This window comes from Chaetura pelagica, unplaced genomic scaffold (genome assembly GCF_000747805.2).
Source record: "Chaetura pelagica isolate M959 unplaced genomic scaffold, ChaPel_1.0 scaffold308, whole genome shotgun sequence".
Taxonomy (NCBI): domain Eukaryota; kingdom Metazoa; phylum Chordata; class Aves; order Apodiformes; family Apodidae; genus Chaetura; species Chaetura pelagica.
This window is the reverse complement of record NW_009954442.1, coordinates 682216-703675: the sequence shown is the minus strand read 5'-3', so window position 1 is coordinate 703675 and position 21460 is coordinate 682216. Positions and strand designations below refer to the sequence as shown.

General features: G+C 39.2%; 1 protein-coding gene across 1 annotated transcript; it reads right to left on the bottom strand.

Annotated features, from left to right (window-relative positions):
* Positions 1-299: 299 nt before the first annotated feature.
* TMEM47 (transmembrane protein 47) lies at positions 300-19077 on the bottom strand. Its single transcript, XM_010004488.1, has 3 exons — positions 19050-19077; positions 7563-7703; positions 300-930 (listed from the first exon to the last, which is right to left on the bottom strand). Exons 1-3 carry the CDS (start codon positions 19075-19077, stop codon positions 752-754), a joined length of 348 nt encoding a protein of 115 aa, XP_010002790.1. The 3' UTR covers positions 300-751.
* Positions 19078-21460: the final 2383 nt, after the last annotated feature.

The window sequence follows — 21460 nt, the reverse complement described above, 5'->3', positions numbered from 1 at the left end:
CTGAAACTACTTCCAACTACACAGGCAGAAACACATGTCTCCAGGTTTGGACTTCCTTCAACAATCTGCTACAGCTGGCACAGTGATGTTGATTACCAATTCATTAAATCAAGTGTGGTTGGTGGCTTGTTTTTGTTGTATTTTGTGTTTGCTTGGGTTTTTTTGTTTGGGGTTTTTGTTGTTGGTTTTTTTATTATTTTTGCATAAGACTGTTGAATGCAGATATTAGACAAGTCATTAACCAGTTACATTCAGTGCCCTCAACAGTCACTTGCAACTAATTCCTCAAGAGCTTTTTTGAGCAAGTAACAAGGGGCCAACACAGCCTATTGTACAAGATGCCATTGCCTGCTTAACAGACATGTGAATCTTCTATGATACAGGGAAACTTCTAAATGGAGCCTATACCAGCTGCTCCCCTGAAGGCAACAGCAGATGCTGGCATTGCATTCTCATTCCAACTAGTTTTCTCACAATGATCGCTGTCATGTAGATCCTTTTGCTTGTTGTCAGGAAAAATGAAGCTTATGTATCAGCAGCTTGCAGCATCTGCCTATGAAATATCAGCAATCCTAATGTTTGCAGTTCTTTTAAATGGTTGTAAAAGGTGGTAAGAGTGTTCACACCCAAAAGGCAAAGGCTGTTTTATCAAGAGAGCAGACTGCGTGGCGCTCCACAAGTGTTCTAAAAAAACTGTGAGTTAGAAAAGATGGGATAATCCTTTTGTTATTTTTCTTTTCATTAAACGATTCTAGTAATAGTCTTCATAGTTCTTGGGGTTCAGGCAATAAAGAATGGCACCCCCAAATGAAAATATAGTTGCACCCCAAGCCAGGCCATAGCCCCAGTTGAACTCATGGTAGATTTTCAAGCTGACCGTTTCAATGAACTTGATTGGATAAAGGACTAAGCTGCACACCTGAAGGACAACTGAAAGAGAGAAAAAAACAAAACCACAGATGTCAGAAGCAGCTTTAATTCATTTCCATAAAACAAGAAAAGCGTCACAGAACTGAATTTCATATTTAAAATGTTCTTGGTGCATTTTTAGCTTGCAAGTACTGCTCTTTTTGGGGAAAAAAAAAATCACCTTCATTTCACCCTCAGAGAACAGAGCAGTTCTTCTGTATTCCCTTGCTGATGAACAAATGTTATTGCTATGGTATAACAACGATCCTTCAGATGTCCAAGAAATAAACAGAGAAAGCAATTTTTACCCAGTTCTTTTCTGTCTCTCCCCTGCATTTTAGTTTGCAGTTATTACTTTTCATAAGAGCAAAACTAAGATTATTTGCTCTATAGCTATTATAAGTAAGTCAAAACAATAAGAAGCAAGAATAAACGACTATTATGAAATACAGCTCAGAATCAAATAATTTACTTAGCCTAGAAAAAAATTAATTGTAGTGGGTGATACATATTTATGTTCAATACAGACCCAGAGAATTACATATTTCATATGCATTACTCTGTACTATAATCAGAATTAATGATAATGTTACACAGAATACCAAGGAATCGATAAAGTTCGATCAGTCACTAAACTTCCAACTGGCAAGACATTGCCTTGTATTATGAATTTAGGGGGTGGGTCAGAAATGCTTCATGATGAATAAAAGCTAATAAATCAGACCAAACCCACAGAGGTAGAAAGCTTAAAAATCATTGCTTTCTACAGCACTGTCTCCAAGAGCTGTATCTCCTGCAGTCTGATCCACATGTCTGCAGTGGAATTCAGCAAACCTGTTAATTATTGTGTTACACCAAAAAAAGTCCACATACAATGACCTGAAAAGGAAAATACACAGATGAAGAAACCAAATTTTCACAACAAGATTTCAGTTTCATTGGCACTTTATCTCTTTTAAATTCAGGTGCACTATTAACAGAAAATCAGGACAACAGTTTCCAGGGTAAGCAGGTGAAAATTACACTTACTTTGCAGACAAGAACAAGCAATTCAGGCCCCACATTCTGACATTCACAATAGATTGTATCACAATAATGCACAAAACGTCCTTTTTGCCCCTCAAATAAATTATACAGCCTCATTGCAACGCTCCTTTCCAGCACTTCACACTGGTAATTTTTAAAGACTTCAGCAGGCAACTGTCCCTGCCAGCTACCCCTGCCCCCTCCCTTTCAGTCACAGAGGGCACATCCACACCATCCAGCACATGCTTAAGTATTTGCAGGTCAGAGACATACTCTGATGAAAGTTCAGTGATAGGCAATGTAGTTCCGTAATAACTACTTGAACGCCAACTGGCTCATTTTTTACAGTTTATTAGGTATTGTAAGAACAACGAACACTGTTTAGAGAATTGTTATAAAGGCAGTGCCAATATAATATGCCAGTGCATAATAGAAGACTACTTAGGGTGACAGAAGCCCTTTGAAAATTGCACTGAGAAATTACGGGGGGAGGGGGGCAAATAATGTTAATTACATTCTCCTAGAGCCTGAACACTTTGTACACTGAAAATCTGTCATTTGCCTTTTCAGTCTCACATCCAGTCTTCAGTGATGTCAAACTGGCACCTTTCATTAGCCCTGGAGGCTAACCCTCTCCTGCCCTCTGGATGGGGACTGGTATGGTGGAATTATTTTGAACATTCATTACATACCCTTGGTGATAACTCTTCACAAAAACACTCATTGGAAATTTTATCTCCCTCTCCTGGTCCACACAGCTTACAGACTAGTCTTTGAACTCTTACTTGAGACTGGCAATCTGAATGTTTGGATAGTGGATTTTCTGATGTGGATACAAAAATCCATAGGATTTTTTTAATCCTAATGTTATTTAAGTGTTACTTTGCGTTATTCCATTTTAATATAACTTGAGTCTGCCAGCTCACAAAATACTGTGTAACACTGGAGAAATTTTGACATTGGGTACACTAGATGAAGTGCCTACTCTTACGAAAAGACTATGCACTCCAATTCTGTATAACGAGGGCAACATTACACCCCAAACCACACTAATGTGCTCAGCTTTCAGACTCATCTTTAAGACCATTCAAAGTCAAAAAGGATTTCCTAAGATGAATGGATATATGCAAGGTCTTCAGTAGCTTCCCAGACTGGGGCTACAGCATCTCTGCTGAGTCACTGCAGGAATTGCTCTGTTTCGTGTGTGTGTCAAGTGCTGACCAAGGAAGCTCTTCACCTTCCCTCAATCTAACATTTGAAACATGCTGAATTTTAATCTACAGATCAGACTTGCCAAAACAAAACAGTCATTCTGTTGGAAGAGGAACACGTGGCTGAAAGAGCAACACTCACAACAGGTACTTCAGACATTTTTGTAGTGAGGGTTCCTGCTTTTGCTACTACTAGTCCAGCCACGCTATTGAAAAACTCAAAGTAGATGCTGGCAGCAACTGGCCAGCAGAAAGAGCCACACTGCATAACGCTGCTATCGCTTTGTACTATTTTTGCCTCCCATCACTGTTGCTCCCTGTAGAGTGGGAAGGGATCTATGTAGGCTAGAAACAACAGTTAGTGAAGTTGTGAAAAAATGACTAGGATGACTCATAAAGATGATAAAACTAATGTTTGCAACTGCTGATCTCATTCCAATTAATTTAAAGGAACTCCATGCTATGTTTACCTGCTTATGGGAAGTGTATATACTACCTTTTTTCAGAAGCTCTAGTCTTTTCCCGCAAAAAAAAAAAAAAAAAAAAAAAAGGGTTTCTGTCCCTCTTTAAAAGGACTAGAAGTGAAAAATCCACAGAATTATAGGCTGATCAGCCTCAACTCAATCCCTGGAATCATTATTAAGTACATCTTCTTGGAGTCCACTGCTAAGTACATGCAGAGCAAAGAGGCAATCAGTAGTAAATATAGATTCACCAACCAAAGGACAAGGGTCCAGAGGACTGCCAAGATAATCAGAAGTTTGGAGCAAATCATCATTAAAAGGAGGGTGAGTGAGTTAGATTTATTTAGACTCATGAAGAGACAGCTAAGGAGTAATTTCAAAGGAGCCTGCAGTCACCTGAAAATGAAGATGCAACAATGATAGAAAACACTTCTCTTTGTGCTGTCAGGCAACCTAAGATCATAGCAATGGACATAAATCTCAGTTTCAGAGATTCAGGATGGACATCAGGAAAGCAAAACACACCAGCAGGACAACAAGCTTGGAGAGGTTGTGGAATCTTTATTCTTGGGAGTCTTCTTCAAGACTGGTCCAGACAAAGCTGCAGCTGATTAACCCAGTGTTAGCAATTGTTCTGCCTCAACAACAAGGCTAGACTACATGACCTACAGAGTATCATCCCTATTAATATTTATTTGATGCTACAACTTTTTTTCCACCCCATAGCAATTTGCACTACATCCTACTGAAGTCACTCCTACTGTTCCATCAATTTCTCAAAATCTAATTCTGTCCTCCAATGTATCTGCAATTTTTTCTAGCTTAGCTGTAAAATTTGACACACAGACTTTAATTCTATCTTCCTCATCATTATGATAATGGATAGTAGCACAGAACTCAGGACACAATCCAGCTGGACTGTGCTCTGACTCTGTCAGAATAAAATTATATATCCTCTCAGCATTCTCCAAATATTATCTGCTGTAATTTGTTTACTCTCTCACCTATAATACTTTCACTTAGCCACTGTTCCCCTAGTTTACAGATAAAAGCAGCCTGTGAAATGTGTTAAAAGCTTCCTAATCTAAGCAGGTTTGTCTTCTAAACATTTTTAAAACATAGCCCTAGAAGGCAAACATCTGTTAAATTACCTTTTGTGTTTGCTTTGATGGACTTTCAACAATTACATTTTCTCTTTCTACCCCTACATTAAGACTTGATGGACTTTCAACAATTACATTTTCTCTTTCTACCCCTACATTAAGACTTGGTTAGCACACAGTTTTTTGGTAACCATAGCATGAGACTCTGACACTGAGAAGTTTGTGAGCATGAACTTGGAAGATGCAGGTTTTAGGGCTAGTTTGGCTCATGGGCACTAAGATACCTAATCAAGTACATCAGCTAGTGACCTCTACTAGACCAAAAATGCTCAGAAGAACTGTATGAGCCAAGGTGGCTCCATGCAAGAGCATCCCTACAACTGCCTCTCTGTATGCTCCATGTTTTTCCATGACCTGCAGTATTCATCTTCCTTTCCCCACTACACAGAGCTGACACTATGCGTTTTAAACATATTCTCATCTTTTGATCACTTGCTGGCTTATTCTCAGTATCTATGTTGAATTATATATTTTTTTGTCCCTTTTCCCTCTCATCCCATCCAGTTCTAGTCAGCCAATCTTTTTCCTCACCTACAGAATTGCTAACTGAAAACTGAAGCTGAGAAAAAAAGAAAAACAAAAGAAAACAAAACAAATAAACAAACAAAAGCCTGGAGCCAACTATTCGGACTCTTTAAGTGTCTAGAAACTACTTTTTCCATTCTGCCCTATCTCCCACACAGTGATGTTTTCTACCTGACACCCACATAGATCACTAAAGTCTGTCTCTCAGCAATTCCTCCTTTCCCTCTTCCGGAGGCAGCTGGTAGACTCCTAACCAATCACACAGAAAAATTGGTCTTGTCAGTAGACTCACAAGTTGGGGCTAGGTTTATCCTCAAAGATTGCCTGTGAAATCCACAGGTGAAGATTTGAATTCATGAACAAATTGTATAAGGCACAAATTCCACTGTACTGCAATCTTAACTTCCCCCTCTTCAGTAGGGGACTCTTTCTTTAAGTCTTCCAAGATACGTCAGTCCATATTCACCTCTAAGAATAGTTGACATCAAAGATAACATCTGCAGGAAATGACACTAACAATGTCAGCATCAAATCCCAAAAGGATTCTCCTCAGATTTGCCAGATAATGAAGAAGAATGGGGCAGGCTGTCTCAGCCTCATCATCTATCTTTTTATATGCCCCAGGTCACTGCTATTTAAAATGCACATGTACACATACACACACAGAGGCAAAGGAAAGAGGTGAACGCTGATCATGACCTGAAGCGCCAATGTATTTTCCTTTTTCGACACAAGTAAACGTTAAACCTTTCTTCCCCATAACTTCTGCAGTGAAGAACAGAACTAATTTTACAAAGGAAAAGAGATTAGGCTTTAAGCCAAACAGCAGGATTTAGGGAATTTTTTGGCTTTGTTTTGATTTGGGTTTTTTTTTTGTTTTTTTTTCTTTTTTTTAGTACAGACTTAACTACATAATAAATGAACAAGACAGGCAGCATATAGCTGAACAGTTACTTGGTTACTACATAATGTTATGAGAAATTAAGTAAAAATCCAAACAAGATTACACTGCAGAAATTCAGCAATTCCATCTGCTTCATAGTTTACTGTTCAGAATCCTTTATAATCTCAAAATTAATACTAAATTTTAAAATGGCACCAGTGCCTTTACTCATTCAACCAAGCAAGCAATGAGAAACATAGAACAAAAATATAAGATTTCCGCTTAGGAAATCTGACCCTGGGTTTCATTCATCTCCTAAAAGCAAATGAAATACAACCTGGCAATATCTCAAGAGCAAATAAAAGTGCATCTCCAAGCACTGTGGCTCAACCAAGTTATCATTAGCAGCAGGGGGCAGCAGGAGCCTTCCCCGGAGGTTTGCTTTATTCCTGAATACCCTGTACATTCTGCACTCATCTTTCCATATCCTTGCAAGTAGGTTTTGGGTTTTTTTTTGCTTAATACATCCTAAAGATGAGATTCTGTCATCCTCTTCATTATAGGCTAACAGAAGGGGCTTTAGCTGCTAACTCCAGTGCAGATACAAGTGACAGGATGAAGGCAAACCAATGCTTGGTGACTCTCAGGAGAAACAGAAACATCTGTGCTGACTAAGCCCCAGAACACCAGAACGTACAGAAGAAGATGATTTGATATTGTTATTATACCTCTCTGGGCCAGTCTCACAGACAATTCGCATTCATAAGTCTCCCTTAAGATTTTGTGATAGTATATATAAACTGTTCCTTTTTCATGCTTTTAAAACCAAACAAGGGACTGCACTGTGACAGCTTGTTAAATTAATAACTAAGTATGCAAGCTGACACAATGAAATTAATTCCTCTTGGCACAGGGGCATATATAAACACCTTGCAACAAAATCTCCTATTTATTTTCACACGTGGGACTTCAAGGGTTCACATTGAGCATTAATTTTCCTGGTTCAAAATGGTAAAAGGAAGAACATTAAAATAACAGAAATGGCTTCACATGAATAATAAAAACAGGGACATCAAGCAGTACAAAGTCACAGACTAAAAACAGTACTTGGAGATTCATCCCCTGTAGTGATTCCCCTGCTGCATGTACTTCACAAAACAATAAATATAATGCAAATAAATAATTGTTTATGAACCAATAATAGTGCAAGGCAAAAGGGATTAATGCCGTGCAGAGCCGATATCCTGAAAAACCTCATTGGAGTTCATGCAGAAGTAAACCAAATGCCTCTGAATTAGTATGCAGAACGAGACACTTCTTCCTTCACAAAAGTGAAGCTGCTCTCATGAAATTTTCATAACAGTGCCGGTAATCTGCTTACCTGCAGCAAAGAGCATGACCGCAACTGGTCTGTAGAACCGCCTCCGAGATCCCACGCAGATAGAGATCAACCCAACCAGGAAAGCGATGAGGATGATGGCAGCACCACCCAACAGCAAAGCAAGAGTAGCTATCTGCCAGTCTAGCAGGAAAAAGAGAGGGGAAAAAACCAATACAATTTCAGTAAAACAAGCCCATAGGCTTGACAGAAGCAGCAGAATGAGGAACACAGAGCAGGCACCAAAGCTTGGGTAAATGCACAACTGTACTTTGGATTTCTTTTCTCCTAATTAGTGAAACATCTTTACACAATGGAGGCAACTCAGGAGCAAAGTACCACAACCTTCCATGCTTTTTCGAGGCTTAGTTGGCCTCGTTGGGATTTTGGCTTGAGTAAGACTGAATAATTTGGTCCCCTGGTTTTGACCAATTTAGAATGAGAAATTGAGGCTGGGTCAGGATCAGCTAGCATGTGTTAGCTGACCCCCAGGCTATCACAACCTTCTCACGGACAAGAGTGAGTCAAACCCCTGCTTGAGCTGATTAGGGTGACATAAGAAGAGAAATGCACAGAGGCTCATCATACACACCTGCCACTTGGAAAGCTGTAAGGCCATGTAACATGAATAACAAAACTAAGGTGAAGGAAGGAGATGGTCAAACGAACAAAAAACCTAAAATTTCAACACTAAAACAAAAGGTGGAAGTTAAGCCTTTATGAAGGTAGTAACGGCCATTGGATGCAGACCTAGTCAAATCTGAAGTCCATTTAAAAAAAAAAAAATCAGTTATCCTAAAGAGTCACTTTTTCTTTTCTTTCTCCAAAAACAACTTCAGGATGTGGCCTGGCATATTTTCTAGATATTTATATACACCGTAGATGCAGTTACAAACAACATCCTTGCACTTGTGTCACATAAAACAAAATCGTTTGCAAGCTGATGACCACATAACTTAAGAACTTCTGTAGGATTTTAGAAAGGCACAAGCTTTGTGAAGTTTATCTTTGCAAAATGGTAAGGCCTTGTCTCATTCCAATAACTGGCTTCAAGAATCAATTAACTATTTACTGTTTATCACTACTATTTAGTAGCTCAAGGAAGATGACCTAAAATCAGCTTATGGGAAAAGAACCTGTGGATCCAATTAATCCAATTAATCTATCAGTACTTTTAATATACTAGCACTCAGTGCAATACTCAGAATAAAATGTGCAAATGCATTAGAAGACTAATTATTTTCAGAATAAATTCAGAGACCTTAAGTTTGCTAGAATAAGAACAATAAAAATCCACATTCTCTTTCTGAAAAGAGCAAAATTCAGTGTTCCAAAAAAGAATACATGCAGTGTCAAGAAGGGTCCAATCTGCTGAAGACACCAACAGTGCAGCTGTGGAGTTTGGGAATGGAAGGCTGGCAGCTATTATTACCAAAAAGCCTTCATATGTTATATGGAAAAGGATGAAGAAGATTAAAAGAAGTGAACAGAAGAGCAAAAACAGGATTGCTAAAAAATAAAGTTATCTTAAAGGTTTGTTTGTGCAAGTACACACATTTATTTTCATTCTTTTTTGAAATCCAGGCATGTTGTTTACAAATACTTTAATTACTAAGTAGTCAACATCCCAAGCTCTTTTACTCTTTGTTTTCCTACTGGGCCAACACTCAAGGCTAAGAACAATCTCTCTTTCTAACTTCACCTTGCAATCTCTAATATCATTTTGCTGTGTGTCCCACTGCTCTACTATTATTGGGGTGGAAATACTATTTTAGTTGTGGATGGGAATGCTACGAAGAGTGGCTTTTAATGTTGATGTGATCCTTCAGAAACACCAAGTGGTTAGCATACTGATGATTTAGAGTATTCTTTCAAAATCAGAGTGCGTTACAGATACAAAATACAGAGATAAACAAACAGAATGGACCACTTTGGAACAACATCAAGGAATCCTTGCACTAGAAAATTACACAGACACAAAGACTAGACACAAATCCATATAATCCCAAAGTTAAAAGCAATACAAAATTGATGAAATAAATCAAAATACCATATGGGAAAACTCAGAAAATAAGATTTTTGAAAGCCACTACAAATAATAAAATATTATATGTTATCTTTGCCTTGATCAGACATCAAAGTCCAATGCAAATGAAAGGTGTGCAACACTGGAGTAGCAACTAAATGGAAAAAAACCTTAAGTATACTATTGCTTTCCACAACAACATTGGCAAGACAAACAAACAAGTGGAAATAACTAAGGCAAAGATTATGTAAGTGTGGGACTAGAATACAGCTTAACTTCTAGGACAGATACACCTATGGATTTTGGAAAGGTTATTATTTATTTTTTTTTAATAACATTCCTATAGTACTGAAGTGGGAGGTAAAAGGACAAGTCAGTATTGGAAGACACCTACACTCCCAACTGAAAAAGAACTTACTTAGTTAAACAAAAATAATTTATTGAGTAAGAGAACCTACTTAGTGATGTTGACAGCAGGAAAAAACTGAGGGTCTTGATGTTTCTCACTGCCAGCTGAGGATCAGGTACTGATCCCTGTCCTCTGGAACACAATGTCTGGAGCTGCCGCTTTATTTTAGCTCCAGCCTCCATTCACAGGAGCATACAGTGCTACCAGCCTTCAGCCTGAGCTGCAGGTGAGAGGAATTCTGGTTAAGTAACATCATGAAGGCCAGACATTAGTGCACAAAGAATACTGGACTAAATTCTCCTCTATTGTCTACCATGGAAACTACGTTTAACTCTCCTTGTCATCTTAGAAAAACCTTAACTTTCAATTCTGACAGCCATTTGACCTGGTGACAAAATAAAGCTTCTATTGGATTAAGGAAGAAAAACCTTCTGCATGGGCTTTCTACTTAACAGCAATTATTTTTAAGAAAAAATCCAGGCCATGGGACTTTATACAAAATAAACTAAACATCCAAAAAAATCTGAATCACTACCTCTGAAGAAAGAACATCCCGCAAGTTAGATATCTGCAACAATATAACCATATACAGCAAACACAGTTTTCTACAATAAAAAAATCTAGTTTTCCCTGGACTACCGAGGAGTGATTTATACCACACAGCATCAAAATGGGAACAGCAGATTGCTCTGTTACATAGTGTTACTGGTACACAGAACATAAACATCATAAGCCTACTTTTGAGCATCCAAAATGTGCTTGCATCGTTTCTAGGCATACACCAAACTTGCAAGGAAGTTACTCTGCTCAGTTCAGGAGCCTCGGCAGTTCAGTGACACTGCTTGTTCTCTACATGCGTAAACATGAGCAAAATGGGACTTTAAAGATGATCATTATAAGTTTCCTGGATTCAAACCACAATTTGGTTACACTTTATGAATGCACATCAGTATTTTTCACTGTTCATCACTACAGTTTATCTATACCACACGTCTAAGAAAAATGTTAGCAACTAGTGAAATCACACTCCCACAAATCTTAGTAAACTTTTAGATTTTTAAAAAGCTCTGTCATCTCAGCCATGCCCAAATTAAGTTGCTTTGTTGGTTTGCAACTGTAGAGTCAACAGAAAGTAGAATTTCAAGTAGAATTTCAGAATTTTTAAGTGTTCATTATCTTAATAAAATATTAAGAATTACACTGATACTGCCACCTATCCTACCAAAAAAACCCTAGAATTAATACATTTTGACAGTCATTAACTCACAACAAAATTCTTAAGAAAAGCCTCACAGTGCACACTATTTTTGAGTCTGAAAATCCAAACTTGTTTTTGTACTGCACAAGAAGTATCAAAATGCTTATGGCTATGGGAAATGTATACTGCAGATCTGACAGTGACGACAGTTTGCATAATTTTTATTATAACAATCTGCCTGTTAGTTTAGGTAAGTGGATGTCAATATTTGGAAATATATCTAAATATGAACCAAGATACTTAACACATTTTTTTTAAATATAGATGGTGTAAAATGTATAAAAATTACCATATTCAGTAAAAAAAATTAAACAACCTCCCAGACCATTATTACAATATTTATTTTCAGTTGATTCATCATAGGTAAGTCAGGTGCTTTTCGTAAGGACAGCTTGGTCTTACTGGTCTTTGGAAATTCTGCCTCTTTCTTAATGATATAGAATCAGTGATAATTTAATTGCACACTGAAATGTGTGACTCCCTCTTTCTTTTCCCCAGATGAAACAACCTAAGGATTTAAGCTGTATATTATTTTTTAATTAAGAGCAGTTCTATCTGATCGATTTCTTGGAGAAAATAATATTTCAGTACTAGGATAAAATCAGAAAAAGCTGTAAAACAATAAAACATCTCAAAGTTCTGAAATGTTTACTTTAATAAATAGGTCATTTGTTAACATAAGAAAGGGCAAGGCAAAAAGCTAGTATTGTAGTAGATTTCATGTTTTCAGCAAGTTTCCCCCAAATTAAATATTTTATCTACATGGTATTCTACACCAAATGGAGCAAACATTAAAAAAACCAAAACATTGCAGAATATGCAAAACATTTGTGTATATAGCTCTTTCAGATAATGCAGATGAACCAAATTAATCTCTTAAAAACCAATCAAGTATTCCTTTCTTTCATACAATGGCTCTCCACTGAGCCCTTCCCATAGGGGCTGAAAGTAAGAACATGCAGACAACTGCTACATGACAAATGTAATGACTGACCACCTTCTAGTACTAAACAAATCTTTGGTAAGAAACAAAACTGAAAAACATTTATCAATAAGTTTTTCTGATTCATTGCAAAGCTTCTACTTATCATGTACCTGCCCTCAGTCAATAAATATTCTTAAGAAATTGTAATATAGCATTTAAATTAAAGAATAAGGAATTCAAAAGAACACATCAAGTAAAGCACAGAAAGTTTAGTCACCCATGCATAAGAAATTAAATATAACCCACTGAATGTCATAACAATCAACTAAGAGAAATAAGATAGCTAGAGATATACCTAATGGCTTCATATTCAAAACTATTTCTAAGTTTATAAACACTCATCAACTTAGCCATCATCAACTTAGCCATCAAACAGTCAATGAAAGCGAAGTGTAGTGCTTATGTAAAAACATAAAGGTGGAATTCAGTTTCCAAAAGTACATTTCTTGCATGATCAGCAAGGTCTCCTCTTTCTTCAGCATGATCAGATGCACAAATTTCTGTGGAAGGCCAAACTTCACTGTATCCAGTGGAAATACTGAGGTAATATTAGTACTGCAATCACCATTAAGTTCTCACATAACATATACCACAGAGAAGTCAGTCCTTTGGAACCTCACCTGAACCAAAATAAGGGTTGCTGCTCAGATGATGCTGCTCTGGATGAAGTGGATATTGGCTAAACCTGGGAAGCCCAGTGTCCAGAAGTTACTCCTCCACTCCTGTACAGCCAGCACCACAAGTACAGTCCTTCCAAACTCTGCAGCATTTTGCACGCTGCAAAGGGATACACTTACTGGCAGAATCCATACCTAACCTCCAGCAAGTTGCTATAGCCACAGCTTTCCACAGTGCAGCGGTGTACAAAGTTACAAAAATATTTTCCACTCATTGTCCATTTGTATAGTACACTTAGTGCTGCTAGCTGCTGACCAGACACACTCTGGCTTTTACATTCTCTTTTTATTTTATGGATGGAGAATAAGATTTTTTCTGAAGTATGAAAATTACTTGTGTCTGATCCTCAGTTCACTTAGACACTTAAAAAGCATTACCATGCAGCTATGGCCAAATGCATAATTTCCTTAAGACAAAACTCAAACACTCTACAACCAAGGCTTTCTTCTGAAAGCCATGAATTTGAGCACATGAAATAACTATGTGAAGTTACAGATACGTTAAAAAGAAGCTGTTCATGGAAGAGACAAAACAATTCTCTGGTGCTTCTTAAACAGTAGATGTGTGTACTGAGCTACTCCCTAAGAAATCAAGTCTTTACCCACGCACAGCGGCACGTGGGATAAAGCCCTCTTTACACTGAGTCTTCCATGACACAGGTGCATTCAACAGTGAGGCTCTCTCATAGCTCTAATGCACCAGGGTTTTGACAACACCTAAACAGAAATCTGAGCATTTTACGCTGAGTGTCAAAATCTGTAATTTCTTCCTAAGGATAACTCAAAGGTTCCACATTAAGGTATCAGTGACTTCCCATTTACCTTACAAAGAGCTTGCAGGATGATTTAGTGTTCCTGAGGCCAAACAGAGAGTCACTTACAGCCAGTCAAAGAAAAAGCAAACAAGCACAGAGACATGACTTTAAAAACAGCTAAATGGGGCAAACCTAAGTATGCCTGTGTCTTGCCAAGACAGAACACTGATGACTAATGATGGCAACTAACAAAGGAGGAAAGGGAAGAGCCTCCTTTGCTGCAATATACCAAGGCCTAGAGGACTCTCAGAAACTGCAAGGTCTTTGCTTCCCAGCTCTGGCTCCAGACTCAAACCTCTGCTCCCATTCCCTAGAAGAATTTCTTAACCACTAGACTGAAACTGGCCTCCTATTCCATCTGCTAAACACATGCTGGAAAATTATGAAACTTAGGTATCTGCAAGCTCTGTGAACAAACAGGCAGAAGGGAATCTGAATTTAAGTCTTGCTTTGAAGTGCCTCTTACCTGACCTGTCTCTTTTGACTTTCTAGTGTTGCTTAAGTACCTTTCCACAAAAAAAAAAAAGCCTGAGCATTTCTGTAAGGCAGCCCGGACTCAAGACTCTCTCAGTGCTGAGGGCAAAGTCCTTAGAAGTCACCTACAGAATTCTGTCCCTCTCACTCAAGTCTCCTTCTACAGCTTTCCTTTTCTCCACAGCAAGATAACTGTGACCAGAGAGAAATCCAAGTCAAGCTCTGTCCAGGCAAGATAGCAGCCCACTGGAAGGACACTGCGTATCTCTACCGCCGACCCTCCTCAGCCTGGAAAGGACACACTTGCTAGGGTTGGAGGACTCATTAGGCAGCCATGGCCCAGACTCCATTCATCCAAAGGCCAGCACAGTTCCCCTATCTTCCAGTTGAGGATGCTGCTGAGCATGTTGGGGGACAGTTTGGTTCCCAGAAAAGTCAGCAGCACACAAAGCAGAAATGGTCTTAGCCTCTCTTTTTACAGCCATGAAGATGATCAGAGGGCTGGAGCACCGACCCTATGAAGACAGGCTGAGAGAGTTGTGTTTTTTCAGCCTGGAGAAGAGGAGGCTCTGGGGAAACCTTATAAGCAGCCTTTCAGTATCTGAAGGGGCCTACAGAAAAGATAAGCAGCAACTTTTTGCAAGGGCTTGCAGTGACAGAACAAAGGGGGTCGATTTCAAGATGAAAGAGGGTAGACTAGGAAGAAATTATTTCCTGTGAGGGTGGTGAAACACTGGAATAGGTTACCCAGAGAAGGTGGGGATGTCCCCTCCCTGGGAGTGTTCAGGGCTAGGCTGGATGAGGCTTTGACCAACCTGGTCTAGTGAAAGGTGTCCCTCCCCCAGCAGAGAGGTTGGAACTAGATGATTTTTATTGTCCCTTCCAACCCAAAATGTTCTCTGATTCTCAGGAGTCTCTACAACAGTCTAGCATAAGATACAGACTACATTAATCTACCTTCTATCTCCGTTTCAACTACTATGTTCATCAGACTAAGTGTTGGTCTTTACCATCTCTACAGCACATCAGACTGAACAGCAAAAGCAATAAAAATATGGTAAGCAATCCTGCTGTCATGCAAAGGAGACAGATTTTGCAAGACAAGAAGACAGTCTAATGCCTGAGGGGGGTTACAGATGTATTAGCAACCTGAAACATAGCAGGTGCTTCCTCATCTGCCCACTGACACAAAACCCTCCTGAAGATTAAAGCTTACATTCCTCATATATACAAAATATCTACACTTTGGGGTGGTTTTGTATATCTAGTCTCTAAGCCATAGCCTGCCTGTACTTCTAAAATCACAAAGTAAAATCCTCTAAATGATGTGCAGATTAAGAGTTAAATGGTGCCATTAAATAGATATTTATTTTATTATTTAAAGGCAACATGTATTGCACATCACTTTTGCCAGCAGAAGACCAAGACAAGCACAGCATTACAGAAAATCATGTAATCTATAATTCATTCACAGAATAGTACAGCATGTACTCAGGCATTTGTTTCATTGGATGCACAGCACTCTGCTGAGATTAGCTCATTGCTATGCCATTTTAATTACGGGATACTCATTCATTCAATAAATAAAACGCACACACCCACAACTCCAAGAATCTCACAAAAACCTGGAAATCTTAGAATTATGTCATCAGGAGAGAAGTGTGGGAGATGTGTTACACAAGTTTTTATGAAAAGCTCACCTTTTCTGACCTCCTCCATATATACTGCTACATTTTAGCAATCTGAAGAAGGAAGAACTATACTTTGTCTTGTAACAGGAATGTAAATATTTCCTGCAGTTACCTATGCTTTTAAAGCAAACTGGCAACCCTTTGCAATTTCCAAAATTCATTCCACTGTTCCTTGTAAAAAACAATTATCGTTTAAAATAGCTTAAAGAGTACCTCCCATCAAAACTATGGTCTTTGCATTACAGAACTGGAACAAGTAAAAAAAAAACAAAACATAAACAATACAGTTGGCCGGAACTGTGCTTGTTACCTTGAAAATGATGTGGTCATTTTTGGATACAAACCAGTAGCAGAAGCAAGGTTACTCTCTACGTGATTTTAAATATAAAATCTTATCAAATATGTAAACCACTTATATTATCCCTAACACAAGGAACATCTTTTGGCTTTCTGGTGCAAGACTGCTTTATTAAATAAACAAGACTTAAAACAACAGGATACATCACTGACGTTAAAATAGCCATGAACAAGAGCAGTAGCAATAACCCACTTTGGCTAGAAGTCTTTTTTTTTTTTTTTTTTTTTGCTTTAAGACTATTAAAGAGTACCATCAATGATAAGGTGTATGGCTGTCTTGATCTGATCAGATAAACTAACATAAGCTTCACACGTAACACACAAATGTGCGGTAACTATGTCCCTTAGCTAGCTGGAGAAGGGTTGCTGAACTGTAGCCTCCACCATACTAAAAGGTCCAGACTACTCAACAGGCATCTTAGACCTTGGGAAGTCTGAGGTTAAAATAAATAGTCCCTTTTGTAAAAGAGGAAGCATACCTTAAAATACTCTACCTGGAGCTATTGTGAGGGGTAGTTAATAAATTCAAGTCATTTTTAACACAGTGAAGGAGCCAGGAAGACACCAGGCATAAACAGACTATCAGCTCTCATAAAATCAAAGAATAACTTAGGTTGGGAAATGACCTTCTAGAGGTCTGGCTCCCCAGAAAAACAGGGTCAATCTTCAAGTCAAACTCAACTTCAAAGTTAGATCAGCTTGCTCAGGGTCTTAGAGATGGCGAGTCTGAAGTAGCATGGCTTTTGATTTTACATCCACCTTCAGATAAAGTGTCGGGGATGATTATTAAAGAGAGCAACATGCAAAATGACAGATTACAATTCTCAAAAACAGAAGCAGTATTTAAGGAATACCTCCTTACATTGTATGAGCCACTTTCTTCAAACTCAGTAAAATTATGTTTGTTGTTCTTATGTGATTTTATACCAAACTATAATTGCTGAGCATTTTGCAAATACATGTCAACATCAACTCTGAGCAATGAACCAGATCTTCTGATGAGGAAGCTGCTTTTGAGCTAGCAATTTCCCCTTGGAACAACGCCTTAGATTCAAAGCAAGGAGATACCATCCAGGACTATTGAACCATGTTAATTCAGATATTTGCATCTAATGCATAATTAAGGTTAAACCCCTTCAAGTGCTATCAAATGAGCAGACTCTGATGTTTGCTTTCTTTTTTTTTCCTTTTTTTTTTTTTTTAAGAACAAATTAGAAAATAATTATAAGCATAGAACTAGACTCAAGTTGCTTTGCTGCACTATGCTATAAGTTAAGCTTACCTTTATGGTTTGATCACCACTAAGTTTAAACACGCACAGAGACTTTGTTGCACTTACTCCATTGAGATTGTTTTGTCTTTCAAACATTCATAGACAGTTCTTTGATTGGATAGAAAACTGAACTTTGCATATGGCCCCCCATAAACCCTGAATGAATACAGTTAACCAGTACAAAACTATTTTTACAATAAATTGAAATGCTGTGAAGGAGCTATTGTTTTCTATGAATACTGTATACATGTACTGAAGCCAAAACTCACAGTGTTTACGTGCAGATCAGATTTTATGGAACCATGTGTGTCTTCCACATCATATCTGCATATCTTTGATTTAAAGAACTATAACAGCTGCATTTATCACATAAATTCAAATTCACTATTACTAACTCTGCAGAAAGATGACAACTATCTGTACACACATGGACACTCAATGCAGTACTACATAAGATGCATTTAATTTTAGGCAGATGCTGTATAGAAATAAGTACTCATACACAACTCTTAACTCTGATAAATCTGCAAATGAACCATCACAAATTTGACATAACCCACTTCAAATGAGATCTAAAAACTTCTGTTTCAAGACACCAAAGGAACACTCCAAACCCTGTAAGCTGTTGGGGTTTTTTAGTTTAGTACATGAGTTTAAAATACAGCTGATCTAAAGACAAGTTGTGCATTAGCCAAGTTAAGCTTTGATCACAGAAAATAATTTTATGACCAGACAGCTGGTGAAAATGTAAAGCAGCATTGCTGGATCTCAAGATTTTATCATGAATCTTTTCATACTGGCAACTTGGTTTTTCAGTTATTAGTAGGGATTTTAGAATTTCATCAAGGAAAGGAGACAAGGGATATGCAAGAATATTTCTGCCTCCTGCAATTACAGGGAAAAAAATAAATGAGCAGATGATTTACATAGACCCTGAAGACTCAAAAAGAAGAAAATTAAATTAAGATATTTTATAATCTTCAGATTACTAAAAATTTCAACTATTTTACATACTTGAACCAGTAATATTGTAAAGTACTTCCACAACTTTAAAAGCAGTATGAGAGCAAAGGATTGCTTGCAAACTGTGAAAATAAAAAAAGCCCTCAAAACAGCGAATGAATGAATGCAAGAGCAGATACTCCAAGCACTAGCAATGCTGAAGGAAAAACAAGAAGAATGATTTCCTGCTCTAACAGCCAATGTAATCATGCTCTGTACATCTCCTTCTGCTCTCCACTACTAACTTGCCCTTTTGATAGCAGTCAGGGGTCCTACATCTAATTACAATGAAGATTTTTAATTAAACCTTGAAAATGCTTTAAGAGCTTCTAGCATGAGCTAGCCCTTGATGGTGCCACTTGAGGTGCTCTCCTTCAAGAGATGAAGAAGTAAATCTCTTAAAACTGTGGGTGAAGATGCCTTTTTCCTGTGTGTACTACTGTTTTTCACAGCTAGCCAGCTACAAAACTGCTTGCACTGGTAGCAAGCTAAAAGAGCTTTCCCTGTGGGAGCTCTCTAATACCTCCAAATATACCGCTTGCTAGATTCATGATGTACAGGGAAAGTGCATTTAAATATTAAGGCATGCACACAAAATGGTCTTGAACATGAGCTCAGTCCAAACTGGTGAACTTACTGGGAGCCTTCCCATTAACTTTAATGGGAATTGTAACACGCTAGCAGACGGCAAAGGCAAAAATGTACAGTTCCTCATATTTCAGGTCTCCTCAGAGTGCAGCATTGTGTGCCAAACATGAGCAAAATGAAAGGTTTATTCCAGTCACCTCAAATAAAACAATCATTCACTTCTTCCCCAGTAGCTTGTGAAACCTGGCTCTACTAGACTGGAAAGTATCTAAGGAGAATGATTAAAGCTCACTCAAAGTGTTTGAATAAAACTGGACAGGCAGGAATTTTTGCACAGGGTAGACGACAGCACCAGGTGAAGGCAAATTTTCAACACACAGCATCTAACAAAACCACATTTCATTCCTATCCATGCTCACCCATTCATCTTCCACCTTCCTTCCCACAAACAGGCAGGTGGCCAATAAAGCAACGAGACAGATTAGTGCCCTTTTGTGTTGTTCCATAAGCTGTCCTGCTTTTCTTAATGTCCCACTTTTGTCTCTGTGTGTGTGTGTGTGTGTACACACGCATGCGTTGCGGGGAGATGGATTGAGGGGGAGCCCAGTAAAGTGTGTGCAGAGGCGAGGGGGGGTAGGAGGCGGGGGGGGGTGGACTTGGAGCAGGTTCCCATTCAAGCCATCTAAAAAGTCTTTCTGCAATCAAGGGGATACTATTTCAGGAGACAGGGAGAAGGGGCAAAGGATTCACGTTGCTAAGGAGACACGTAGAAGCTAACATTCCTACATAAATTTCCATTTATACTGGGGAAGGAAAAGAAAGCTCTCCAAAGTTTGTGTAGATACCACGCTGACTGATTGAAACCGACATTTCTTTACAATTCCTTTTGGCATGACGTGATTTTACACAAAAACCCCAAACAACATTCAAACCCTCAAATATTACTCGACATACACACACAAAAAAAGCAGAGGAGCAAAGGAACCTGTGCAATTTCTACTCAAGCAGAGATGAGGGGTTTATTTCCCAAGACCTCTACCAGGATTTCAGAGAAGAGAGGGAAAAAGAAAGCATCTACAGTCAGCCCCTTGTCTTCTTTCCCAACACAAACATCTAGTCCCTGTGTGCTTTACCCAACCGGAGAGCACAGCGATCCAAATGGATGATTTAGCAATGCAAGCATGTTTGTGGGGAGGACAGGGATGGTGATGAAAACGGGAAGGGGGGGAAGAGGCTGGCTTGGCTTCATTTGCCATTGTTTCTATTGGAACTCCAGAAGTAGCTATCAGGCATAAAGTAAATAAAACAACCCATGAAAAGCAAAACAATTATACTACTGCAAAATAATTTCCTGAAAAATATTCAACAGGCAGCTTGTTTGTATCATTCACAACCTGTTTTTTAAGCACTCCAAGCAATAGTACATTGACCTTTTTAAAAAAAAAATAATTAAAAATCTACAATCAAAGACCTAGAAAGCCAAAGAACGAATGAACATCAAGGAAGCAAAACAGGGAGTGTGACAAGAAGGCAAAGGAGTATGAAAGACGATAGGCAGACCAGTACCTGCTAGAGTAGAACACCCACAGGCACACCCCGAGGGTCGGGGAGAGAGCCAGAGGCCAGACCTCCTCACTCAGGACAAAATAACAATTGGTTTTGGTTCGGAAGCCCCGACTTTCCAGGACTAGTGACTTCCAGGGATGAGGAGGACGGCAAGAAGCGTAAGATCCTTGATCCCTAAGAGCTTCTCAGAATATGAGAACAACTGCCACAAGGAGGAATAATCAAAACTAGTCAAAACTCCGCATCTTTTTGTGGAAAAGCAAAAGCAGATCGGAAATCCGTCACCCCTTTCGCTCACAGAAGCCGATCTGCCATCTCTCCTGCACCTTAAGACTAAGGCGCAGGCAGAGGGACGAGCCGAGCACGGGCTCCCCGCGCTCCCCGCTCCAGCACACGCGGTTAACAGGGACCGCCGGCCGGGAAGGCCGGCAGTGGAGACGGCGGCCCGGGAAGGGCCAACGCCAGGACCGGGAAAGCAGGGAGAAGGATGAGAATGATGAGGGATGTAGGACGCAGCGGTTCGGGAACGGGAGAGGTGCGAAGGGCGGGAGGACAAAGGTGCTGGGGACTTCTCTGGGCGGCGGCCGGAGCGTGGAGCCAGGCGAGGAGCACGAAGAGGGAGCGGGAACGGCCTGGCGGGACCCCGGGCAGTGTTTCTGTCCGGGGCGAGCTGACCTCCGGGAAGGGCTGAGGCAGGGTCCTGCACGACACAAGGGTGAAGGAGAGGCGGCTCGGGGGATGCTCGCAGGGCAGGCAGGACACGGGGGAAGGAGGGTGGGC